At 34.0% G+C, this 12176-nt stretch overlaps 1 protein-coding gene across 1 annotated transcript; it reads left to right on the top strand.

Moving 5' to 3' along the window:
• The first annotated feature begins 859 nt into the window (after positions 1-859).
• LOC121738371 (phosphatidylserine lipase ABHD16A) lies at positions 860-10314 on the top strand. The gene is made up of 9 exons (XM_042130369.1): positions 860-1072; positions 1178-1228; positions 2068-2375; positions 2554-2714; positions 3334-3590; positions 4799-4963; positions 5051-5235; positions 6210-6408; positions 9682-10314. Exons 1-9 carry the CDS (start codon positions 1007-1009, stop codon positions 9766-9768), a joined length of 1479 nt encoding a protein of 492 aa, XP_041986303.1. The 5' UTR covers positions 860-1006; the 3' UTR covers positions 9769-10314.
• The last annotated feature ends 1862 nt before the right edge of the window (positions 10315-12176 follow it).

Genomic DNA, 12176 nt, shown 5'->3' with positions numbered 1-12176 from the left:
TCTTTCTTTCTTTCAAATTCTGTTTTAAGTGTAGATAATTTTTGGGGTGCAATAGGCTGAATGCGAAATAGACAGTATAATTTTAAATGTTTCAAAGAGATTGTTATGCTTACCAACGCTTCATGCGAAAGAATGTTCTCCCAAATCAATACAAAAACTCGGAACCGTTTTTAGGGTTCCGTACCCAAAGGGTAAAAACGGGACCCTGTTCATGAGACTTCGATGTCTGTCTGTCTGTCTGTCTGTCTCCAGGCTGTATCTCAAGAACCGCTATAGCTAGAGTTCTGAAATTTTCACAGATTGTGTATTTCTTGTACCGCTAAACCAAGCAACCGGAGCAACAAATACTAAAATCAATATAAAAGTAATATTCAAGGGGGGCTTCCATACAACAAACGTGATTTTTTTGCTCATAATCAATAATGGCAACAGCTAAACACATACCCCCTTACTAATAAATATATGATTGCAAATTTGCCTTCAAACCTACAAAATAAAATTTGAATCGCATAAACAAATCTATGTATAAAGATGAAGAAATGGAAGAAGACGATGCGAATGTTTAATCATATAAAAAATGCAATATATTATTATATTATGTGTACCTATTTTTACTTTTCTTATTTTAAACAACAGTAAATAAAGATGGCAGGATTTAGGCATTTTTTACTACAGGCTTTGGCAGGATTTGGCCGTTTTTTGACTAAAGTTTGGCAGGATCTGTATTTCAAATATGGTTTGGAGCAAAGGACTCGTTTCCAGCTCCCAATAAATTAAAAAAATATATGGTCACCCTAATAGCCAGCGCCTTGGGCGCAAAAAAAAAAATCATCTCTGTGAAAAGTTGAAAAATAAAATGTGGTATTGGAAATTATGAAGTGAATTTCTTTCGAATTCATTTGATTTTTATTAGAAATTTGCTCTATAATCGAATTACTAACAAGTATTATCGATACATTTATATTATCAGTAGATTTGTGGTGAAATTAAGCATATACAGATAAAAATGATTAAATTAACGTTACAGTGTTTATTTTCACCTCGCCTGTATAAAATTTATGGATTAGCTGATGTACGTATAAAATTGAATTTAAGATAAAGTTTTTAACGTATCGTATAGCTATCCTACTATTACATAGTGTTGGAAATATTAGATCCGAAAGTTTTTTATTTTTAGGCCTACAATCCCTCAAGTCTGGAGAAGTATGCAAATCAAATCATTACATCGGTAAGTCAATAATAATATTATTCTTATACACCGTCTAAGCTACTTTCTTAGCGGTTTAGTGAGCAACTTTTGCTAATGCAAATTTTTACTCCATTTTAAAGTAATCAGTTTTATTGGGTATAAAAATAGGTAAGTACAGTATATTGATTTTATATGCCCACACTCCACAGCTTATAAATACTATCTCTTGTGCTTCAAAGTTTGTATTTTTGTACTATGATGTATTATATTTTGTTATTTTATGATTGTTTTGGTTTATGAGAACTTTTGTTAAAAAATGTCAAAAGATAATACCATCAGGATAAAAATAGTATAGAATAATATGCCTTTCTCTACGAATAATAAAAACTAAGGAAACGTAACCCCCCATACTTCAACCGTTTTGAATTTGGTTCATTTTTGCACACTAAAATATGGCAATAGCAACGAAACACACTCAAATTTATGGAATAAAGCTGTTGACATTCATTGTCACTTCTATATTTACACAAAATTTTATGTATGTAATGTACCGAATACATGCTGCATATTAATTTAAAGTATGTATTCGGGTCACATTTTGTAGGCTCATGGACAATTTTTTGACACAGTTACTCTTCCTTAGTTTTTATTATTCGTAGGCCTTTCTAAACAAAAGTACTAAAGCACCATTGAACAAATTTGCTTGTACTCTTTTTCCAGTGTATATTCCAATTTAAATTCCTGATGGCTTGCAGCAGATTCTAGTATAGAAAAGCAATGATTGCCTTAAACTTTTAGAGAATATTTATTTATGTGCAGTAAACATGTTTATTTGTTTTTAAATTGTATTGAATAATATCTTTAACTTTTTATTTCAGGCTCAAACTATCTTTAATATAACTCTCTATTGTTCACCATTTATCTGTATGTACATTTCTAAGAGAGGTTTACTTACATATGACGAGTCGGTATTCTATATGAAAGCGTTCAGCAGCATTGGATCTTTGCTGGTACTTTCATTCATTATAAGAGGTATCGGGAGAGCTTGCAACCCTCAATATGTTGAGTTCATTAATGATTACACTAAACCAACAGTTGATACTCCATCTTATTTGCAAGATTTGAGAAAATATGATTTTGACTTTGATGCTTGGCCCGCAACCTTCTCTATGCCACAAATATTAAGGTATTATACTATTTCAGCTGAATTAAATACAACAATTTTTATTTACCTTCTGTGTTGTGAAACCTTATTATAAAAGAGTACAAGGGACAAAAAAAAACTGAGAAAGTACAATATTTTTTGTTTATTACATAATTATAGGCAGTCATTGTATTTCACATTATTTTCGCTCATATTGTAGCTCAACATGGATTGAAAACAAACCTTTTGGCAAATGTGCTCATCCACACATGACGGTGATCAAAAGAACCACAATTCAACTGTTGGCATACATTGCAACCCATACCTTTGCACTGCGACTCATATATCCAGGGTCCCTTGGTTTTATTTACAACATGCTGTGTAAGTTAAAACTCATATATGTTTTCATAATCCATACTAATATTATTATAAATGCGAAAGTGTGTCTGTCTGTCTGTTACTTGTTCACGCCCAAACCACTGAACCGATTATGCTGAATTTGGTATGGAGATACTTTGAGCCTTGGGAAAGGACATATGATACTTTTTATCCCGAAAAAGGTACAGTTCCCAAGCGATAAACTACTTTCGGGGTAACGGATTTGCGGGCGTCATCTAGAATGACATATTATGTATGACATCAGTTATGGATACTTCATGTATTGGTCTACTTTTTTTTTTAATTTATATATTATAGATTTAATATATTATACAGCATGACTTACTTATGTCCATGACTCATTTATTTAAAGGGAAATTTGGTCAAAAATTGAGTACCTAATTTTATTACACAATTATAATGTAGTATGGTACTTAAGTACTCCTTAAGTATGGAACATGTCACACCAGTCATGTTGTATATAATCGTTTTTATCTATAATCTTTAGGTTGGCAAATAATATACTTATAAGTAAGTTACATGTAAATAGGTATTTTTATTTTTTTTTATTTTTTGAAAAGCAATCTCTCTTATAATTCATTTCAAATTGTTTCAATTGTAGGGCCACATCTTTTTGAAGGAAGGACACAACTTGTAGAAGGTCATGGCGGAAAACGAGCTAAAATAATCACGGCCGACGGAAACTGTATCGAGACGATGTTCGTCGATCAAAGGAAAGAGAAAAATCCACAAAGTAGAATACTGGTTATATGCTCTGAAGGGAATTCTGGATTCTACGAAATTGGTATAATGTCGACACCGATTAAGGCTGGATACTCAACCCTGGGCTGGAATCATCCCGGATTTGGCGGCAGCACTGTAAGATACTTTTACTACTTTTTTTTTATTTTTATGAAAAAGCAACTTCCGTCGCCCATGGACACTCGCAGCATCAGAAGAGCTGCGGGTGCGTTGCCGGTCTTTTAAGAGGGAATAGGGTAATAGGGGAGGCTAGGGATGGGAAGGGAAGGGAATAGGGTAGGGTAGGGAAGGGATTTGGGTAGGGGATTGGGCCTCTGGTAAACTCGGCGAAACACAGCGCAAGCGCTGTTTCACGCCGGTTTTCTGTGAGAACGTGGTATTTCTCCGGTCGAGCCGGCCCATTCATGCCGAGGCATGGCTTTCCCACGTATTTCACATTAACATTTCTATTAATATAGTTGCACATCTACAAGATAGCACAGAAAAAAATAAAAAGACAGTGTTCGATTAAAATCGAACACTGTCTTTTTGAACTAAATTTTCGAACTAATACCGACCAAAAGTGACCAAAAGGTCACTTTTGGTCGGTATTAGTGAATCGTGACCAGACACGTGAGTGGTAGCTTTTGTACCATCGAATAAATTGATTCTGATGGCGGACGTACGTCATTTAGTCGGATTATTTCAATTTAATGTAAGTCGTGATGTGTCGGCTGGGTTTGACAGAACGCGACCAAATTACGTCCACCATGAGTGCCTATGACTCAAGTTCTTTAAAATAGCATGTTATTGGTAAATATTGTCCAATCTTATTGCTCTCCCCAGTTTCACCGAGATAACTTAAAGGTAGGTTATTCCAAATGCATGTTTCTACAATGAGTAATTTTTAAAGAAAGCGTCATTAAAAAAAACTGAAAAATATATACATGTATAGATACATCTTTTAAGTTAAGTGACTTTTATGGTTAGAAACACAATACAGACAATTTTACTCGATAAAAAAAAATCCGAAACAACCTCGATTTTAAAAACATTTTGAGTTTTATAGAACTTACAGGGACTCAATAAAAAAATAATTTGCATAGTTCGATTACTATTAAAATTTTACAGGGAAATGTACGGATACATGTTTAGTTATACTATTTTTTATCTAAGTAAAAAGGTTTTTTCTCCTATTTCGCCCTATCACGGACGCGGCGAGCGTCCACGTGACAGACATCGACCTGCTAATTTAGGAATAACCTCCCCTTAAGTTTGTGCCGTGTGCGTAGCGTATATGCTTGGTCGATCGAAGAGTCGATCTCATAACATAATGCTTGTTGCAGGGTCAGCCTTTTCCTCGCCAAGAGGAAAGAGCTATTGATGCAGTGGTCCAGTATGCTATACATGACCTCGGATTTGACGTTGAGAACATTGTGATGTTCGGTTGGAGTATTGGAGGATATTGTTCCGCCTGGGCAGCGGTCCACTACCCACGCATTAGAGGCTTGGTATGTTGAAAACTGATTACATGTGATCCATCCATTAAACCAGATGTGGTTTTAGGAGTAAAAATATTGTTTTTTTTATTGTTTTAGATTATGGATGCATCTTTTGACGACTTACTGCCCCTGGCCAAAAATCAAATGCCAAAGTCCTGGTCATTGCTCGTCGAGGAAGTGGTGAGATCCTTCGTAGACTTGAACATCGCTGATCTGTTGGAGAAGTATGACGGGCCCGTCCACTTGGTGCGCAGAACTGAAGATGAAATTATATCCTTGAGGTAAGAACCTTCCACTTAAATCATAGTAATCATACTAAATTTGGCATGGAATTAGCTGACATCCTGGATTCACACATAGGCTACATTTTACTTTTCTTTTTAATTCTTCACACTTCAACATGTTAAATGTCTATCGACTGGTTAGGGTTCTGTACCCAAAGGCAAAGGGTAAAAACGGGACCCTATTACTGAGAATTCGATGTCTGTCTGTCCGTCTGTCTATCTCCAGGCTGTATCTCAAGAACCGCTATAGCTCGATTTCTGCACAGATTATGTATATCTGTTGCCACTTTAACAACAAATACTAAAAACATAAACATAAATTAAATATTTAAGGGAGGCTCCCATACAACAAACATATTTTTTTTGCTATTTTTTGTTCGATATCAATAATGGCAATAGGTAGGCACTTGAAATGTTCTCAAAATACTCAGTTGTATTTATACTTTAATAATTAACAATAAAATTTTAGTAAAAAAATAATTAAGGGGTCTCCCATACAAAAAACACATTTTTTACCTATTTTTGCTCTATAATGGTACGGATAACGGAACCCTTCGTGCGCGAGTCTAATTCGCACTTGGCCGATTTTTATCTGAGATTGTAACGTGTGCTGTGTGGCTTGTGGCGCCGTCCTTTTAAAACCTCATGCTGTCCAAGTCCATATCTTCCAATTCGGGCCAAAATAATCCACCATCATGGCCAATCTGCCTGTCTACTAGGGCGAGAATTACGATAGAAAATCGGAGTGAACGCTCTTAAAGTAGCGGCCACCGACTCCGAATTTCTGTACTAAATTTTTAAGATTTGCAGACGCTGTTCGTTCGTGTACTTCACCATGATGAAAATGTTATATCTACCTATGTGTCTACTGTATATAAACTGACAGTGAAACGTCCCCAAACTAAATTCAAAATTGTCAAGTCCCTATTTGAAAACCCTTTATATATATTTTTTGTATTCTTTGATTTTAGACCGGCTCAGCTAGCTTCGAATCGTTGCAACAATCTGCTCCTCAAAATTATTGAATCGCGCCACCCCGAGTACACAGCGGCCACTGGAAATCAAGCTACATACGACTTGTTTTTAAGATACGTCATACTGTCTGACCAGCAACGTATTGTAATGATGCGCGGAGACCTTCGAGAGGAAGACAAGAACGTCATGAAAATGGTAAGTGCACCACTTACCATATTTGATACGGCAATTGTTGTACCTATATTTCTGTGGCAGTAGTATGTGGCATAATAATAAACGCCAACGGCAGCCAGAATTTTGTCATAAAAAAAGAGATATATATATATATATATATATATATATATATATATATATATATATATATATATATCCACGAGATATCTCGTTGGCGTATGCTAGGCAGGTTGGCCCTATACAGGTAAGAACGACTAGCAACTAGTTTAATCGGTCGCAGTCACTTTAGGAGGTTATTTAGTTCTGAAAATCTACCTTACCTTCGATGAAGAGTAAATGCTATTTTAATATATGAAGAGTAAGTGCTATCGCGGGTGCAACCAAATCGACCCACCCTACTTAAGAAGTAAGAACTGTGACGAGTTCATATGTGAATACTGGTTATTGTGATCGTTTTAAAATATAGGCAATATTTCAAAATAAGCTAAAACAAAGAAGCACTGTTAGTAACAGGATACAATTAATTATAGTAATAAGTACTAGGATTGACCATTTCACGCGGGTGCAACATCAAAATTTTCAAATATCTTAAAGGTGAACTCTAACAAATTTTTACATTTTTGACATTGAATATAATATAATACTAGATGTTCCGCACGGCTTCGCCCGCATAATTTAGGAATTTCTGGGAGACTGTACATTTTTCCGCAAAAAAATAGCTTATGTCCCTTCACGTGATCTATTCTTCATGTATACCAAATAACATAGAAATTGCTCTAGTAGTTCTTAAGATAATAAGCAATTTCAAATAATTTCCCCCGTTTTTTCCACATTTTCCTCTATTTCTTCGCTCCTATTACGCTAAGACAGCGTAATAAAATATAGCCTATAGCCTTCCTCGATAAATGGGCTATCACTAAAAGAATTTTTCAAATCGGATCAGTAGTTTTTGAGATTAGCGCGTTCAAACAAACAAACAAACTCTTCCGCTTTATAATATTATATATTATATACTAGCTGTTGCCCGCGACTTCGTCCGCGTGGACTTCAGTTTATAGCGCGCGATGTCAACAAAATTGGTGTCAAAAGCTTTTATAAAAAAAACCCTGGTACCCCTTAAATCAAAACAGCTGTGCAGTGTGCACATAATATTTCATTTTTTTTAATTAAACTTTATATTTTATGCCAAATTTTAAAGCTTATTTAGCCCCCCAATTACACAACTTTACCCATAAACAATTTATCATTGATAGGTTTAAGGTTACGTCACTGTATATAATATAAAGTACTGACTTATTAAGTAACGTAAAATAGAAATAACAATCGAAAAAAAAAAAAAAAAAATAAGTGTATGATACCACCTCTTATAGAAAGATGTTGGGCAAGCGTTAGCGCGATGTAAGAGACGCACGGCGCCATCTAGTATGAATTTTTGGAACTAACTTAATTTGAAAAAAAAAATCGTATTTTCACCCCCTTACAACCCTTTTTTCCAGTAAAAAAAGTAGCCTATGTCCTTTCTCAGGCTTTGGACTATCTGTATACAAAATTTCATTACAATCGGTTCGGTAGTTTTGGCGTGAAAGCGAGACAGACAGACAGACAGACAGACAGAGATACTTTCGCATTTATAATATTAGTATAGATTATAGCCTATGCCTCTCACTGAAGAATTAATGATCAAAAACGATTCAGTAGTTTTTAATTAAGTATATTCATTACTACCCGTGGCCCGCAATTTTGAAATCTGTAATATCTTCGAAAATATTCATTTAAATCATATACTGTAAAGGGCCATATAGATCTATATTAAATCATTAATGTATTTAAAGTATTTAATTGAATAAGGGTTATTGCCGTATTGGTTAAAATCGCTTCGAAAATTAGACATTATTTGAAGTTAAAAGTAAAATAAATTACAAAAAACGTTATTGTGGGATATCCATAAGAGATAGGCATGTACTTAGTACATTATTTTGACAAATCTCGTAGGGTTCAGCCTGCGTTTGCAATGTAAGCGAAAAAAAAAAGTAATTATTTACGATATCACATTAGAAACCCCAAAATTAACAGTATTTCTCCACTATTTAATTAATGTTATTATACTTATAAACCTTCCTCTTCAATCACTTTATCTATTAAAGAAAACCGCATCAAAATCCGTTGCGTAGTTTTAAAGATTAAATGGGAACAAAGAGACCTGCGGGAAAAAAAGCGACTTTGTTTTATAATATTTAGTGATAGTGAAGTATAGATCACTAGTAAGTTTGTACTAAAACTGCATCAAATTTTAGTTTTTTTTTAATAATCAGCCTGACAGAATTGATCGTCGAAATCACTAAAAACGATTTGGTCCAGTCAATTTAGGCTTAAAATAAGTAAGAACCTCGGAATTCGAGAAACCCAGCTGTAAGTTAACCAATATTTATTGTATATTGGCACCCTAAATGTTGTCTCAAAACCTACATAATATGGGTAGGGTGTGCGCAACTATTAAATTTCAAGGTCAAAAGGTCACAAAAATCGGTTTTTGCACTTTTTTGTAAATATTTCATTTCCTATGTTTGTAAATATTTAAAAAAAAGTGACCGAAACAAAATTTTGTGCCCTTTTGACCTTGAAATTTAATAGTTGCGCATACCCTACCTTATGTAGGTTTTGAGACATTTAGGGTGCCAATAGTTTGTATATTTACAGACTTTCAGCTGGGTATCTCGAATTCCGAGGTGAACTTACTATACTGATTGGACTAATTGAATATCGTAATTTATACAAACGATTTCGACGTATTGCTATAAAAAACATCGCGTCCCTTATGGTCGATTTACACGGGTGACTAACGGGTCGATTTTAGTCACCCGGCAAGTCACCAGTCAACACTTAGTATTCGCAGCAAGCGATCGCTTGCGACTGAGCGTTTGTACGGTCGATTTTAGCCACCAGCCGCATGCGGCAATTGGCCTCACGACTTTGGGGCTTACGACTTTAGCCGCATGCGGCGTAGTCGAATTGCCATTTAGACGGTCGTGCGGCTTTAGTTACCCGTGTAAATCGGCCATTAGATGTTAATATTATATCAAAATCTTCTAAATTATTCAAATTCCATTTTTTACCGATAAAGGTTGTTTTGTTAGTAAAAACACATATTATTCTTATGTTATTACATTTAAAAATGTAACAAAATATGCCACATTTTAATAATTATTGTTGAAGGTCGTTTCTAGCGGAATGACCTACTGTCAAAAAAGTCCGCCAGTAGAAGATGAAATCAGGACGCTATTACTTTTTTTTCAGATATCTAAGTATATGCGAGACTACAGATCGACGCATTGTACGCCGCTACCCGAAGAACATTTTGCAGCTATAATGGAAGACTTGTAATTCAAATGATGAGAAGATAATATGATTCACATTCTATATAATATTTAATCAAACATTTACAGTATTCGTGTTTGCTGTTGTGAACATTTACCTCCTTATACATAAAATATTTAAACAATTGACTAGCCCAACCTACAAGACTTTAAAAGACAGCTATTTTGCATTTACACCCGGTAACAATCGTTGTTGTAGGTGTAGACTTTAGAACAATTAAATTTGAATACTAATCAATCGTTCATATATTTTGTGAATAATTTAGCGTTTTAACATGATCCGATATTGTTTAGGATAATGTGAAAATGCTAATATGGAGGTTTTAGTTCCGTATAACATAATAATATGCATTTATTGATGTCAAAGTTCTATGTGCAATTGATGGGATGTTTTATTAGAATAGCAGTAAATTAGTTATGTGGCAATATCCATACGGAAATAAAATAGGTACGATATAACTGTCACAATAGTAACGATAGACCCTAGAGATAAAATGCAGGGAGGTACTATCAGAGAAGTTGATTCCTATGCAAATCGGGGACCTAAGTAGTTTGGTTGCGTTACGTCAAACTCAGCTGACAGATCACAATTAACATTGAATTGACATATTCGACCAAATAACGTTGGTCTGTCAATTGCATAGGTATCAACTTCCTCGATGGTACATGGATATAAAAATTTACGTTTTGCTATTTGATTGCGAATATAAAATTATACAATAAACACGGATTTGTGATTTAGTATGGATTGACTCATTAGTTCAAGTAATTTGGCATAAAGATATACGATTAAAGTTTACAAATTTAGTGGAAAATACATTATTCAGAGTTTAGACCAGTGTATTTCAACATGTGGGTCGCGATACCCTTTGGTTGCCAAAGGTCGAGAGAACTATTTTCGTAGAAAAAAAAATAAGATTCAAAATGTTGATATTATGAAGTAGGAGAATTTTAACAAAATTTTTATATTCAAACACAAACATGACAAAGTAACAAAGAGTGGGAGGACCCGAAATATATTTTCATACCAGGGAGGTACAATCACATTTTCATAAAAACAAATGTAGAAAAACATTGATATAGACATTTTAGACTGTATAATATGTTACTCAGACTGGAATTAAAAACCTCTTCCAATTTTTTGGCATTTGCTTAAGTAAGTTTACAAAAAACTTATGTGAACTTTTTATTTTTATTACATTAATTATGCTTTTTGTCTCTGGGATCTACATAACATTATAATTAACATAGCATGTTAATTACAAACACAACATTATAGTAGCTTTTTGGCTTTATATGTGTTAAATTTGGCCCTAAGACTTAGAAATAAGATTTACTTTTACTGATGAAATTTATTTATCTTTGCACAGCAGGGGCAGAGGATCGATTTTTTGCGTTTGTTAAGCATTTCTTGTCTACTGATGTTTATGTAATTCGTTGTTGGTGATTTGAAAGTCTGTTTTCTATTTATTGTTTGTTTTTTGATGAAAATCAAGTTCGCTTAGACTCTATTATAAGCATGGAATAATGAATATTGTGTATCTGTTAGACTGTAACGAGGTACTAGGTAGGATTTAAAATTCAATTATAACGAATAAATGAATTGAAATTATTTCTGTATTTTTATTTACTTGACACTCACGAATCACGATAGGTTATAGCTTAGAAGTGAGTTAGAATTACTATCTATATACATAGACATAGTTAACGTCTGCATGTGATTTTGCTATGTTCACACGCCATTTTGATCATCTGGTTATATTATCGCGATCGTCATAATTTAATATACGCAAAGAAATTTAGCGAAAACCTACGAATAATAAAAACTAAGGAAGAGTAACTCCGTCAAAAAAAGTGCATCAAAAAGCTACAAAATGTGACCCGAATACATGCATATTTATGCATGTGTTCGGTACACATTTTTCGTGTATATATACTCGAGTGACATTCAACCAGGTTGACATGACAATTTTGTCAAACTCGTTTTACTTACTTTTTACGTAGGTAGCTTTTTACAATATTTTTGTTGTTAAAATGTCTAAATGCCCTGTGAAATGGTGTAGAAGTCATACAGATACGACTTTTAATACAGGAATAACCTTTCATCTGTAAGTGAATTGTTTAAAATTATGCTTAAAGGGGTTTGGGTAATATTGGCGTCATTTTCAAATCTCGCGGCCACTCACTAAACCGGCATATTATGAAAGAACATATTAAAGGGAGTAAACTTTATTATGGGGGACATATAGCTAAACTATATCGGAGCAGACATATTAGGCATTTTAAGTTCGTATTTTCAACTAAAAGTAAATTCAATCATAACATGAATACTCAGTAACATACAAAAAAAACTGCATTATTTATTAGCTTAAAGCCTTCCTCGATAAATGGGCTATCCAAAAAAAAAAAAGAATT

The sequence above is a fragment of the Aricia agestis genome, chromosome Z (genome assembly GCF_905147365.1).
Source record: "Aricia agestis chromosome Z, ilAriAges1.1, whole genome shotgun sequence".
Taxonomy (NCBI): Eukaryota; Metazoa; Arthropoda; class Insecta; order Lepidoptera; family Lycaenidae; genus Aricia; species Aricia agestis.
The sequence above is the reverse complement of the archived record's forward strand: the minus strand, read 5'-3'. Positions and strand labels throughout refer to the sequence as shown.

Bases quoted from the DNA above. Each gene is read 5' to 3' on its own strand.
- LOC121738371 (XM_042130369.1), top strand. From the start codon at position 1,007: ATGATTAAATTAACGTTACAGTGTTTATTTTCACCTCGCCTGTATAAA. The intron at 2,376-2,553 runs GTATTATACTAT...CTCATATTGTAG, and splicing joins TCTATGCCACAAATATTAAG to CTCAACATGGATTGAAAACA. The intron at 5,236-6,209 runs GTAAGAACCTTC...CTTTGATTTTAG, and splicing joins GATGAAATTATATCCTTGAG to ACCGGCTCAGCTAGCTTCGA.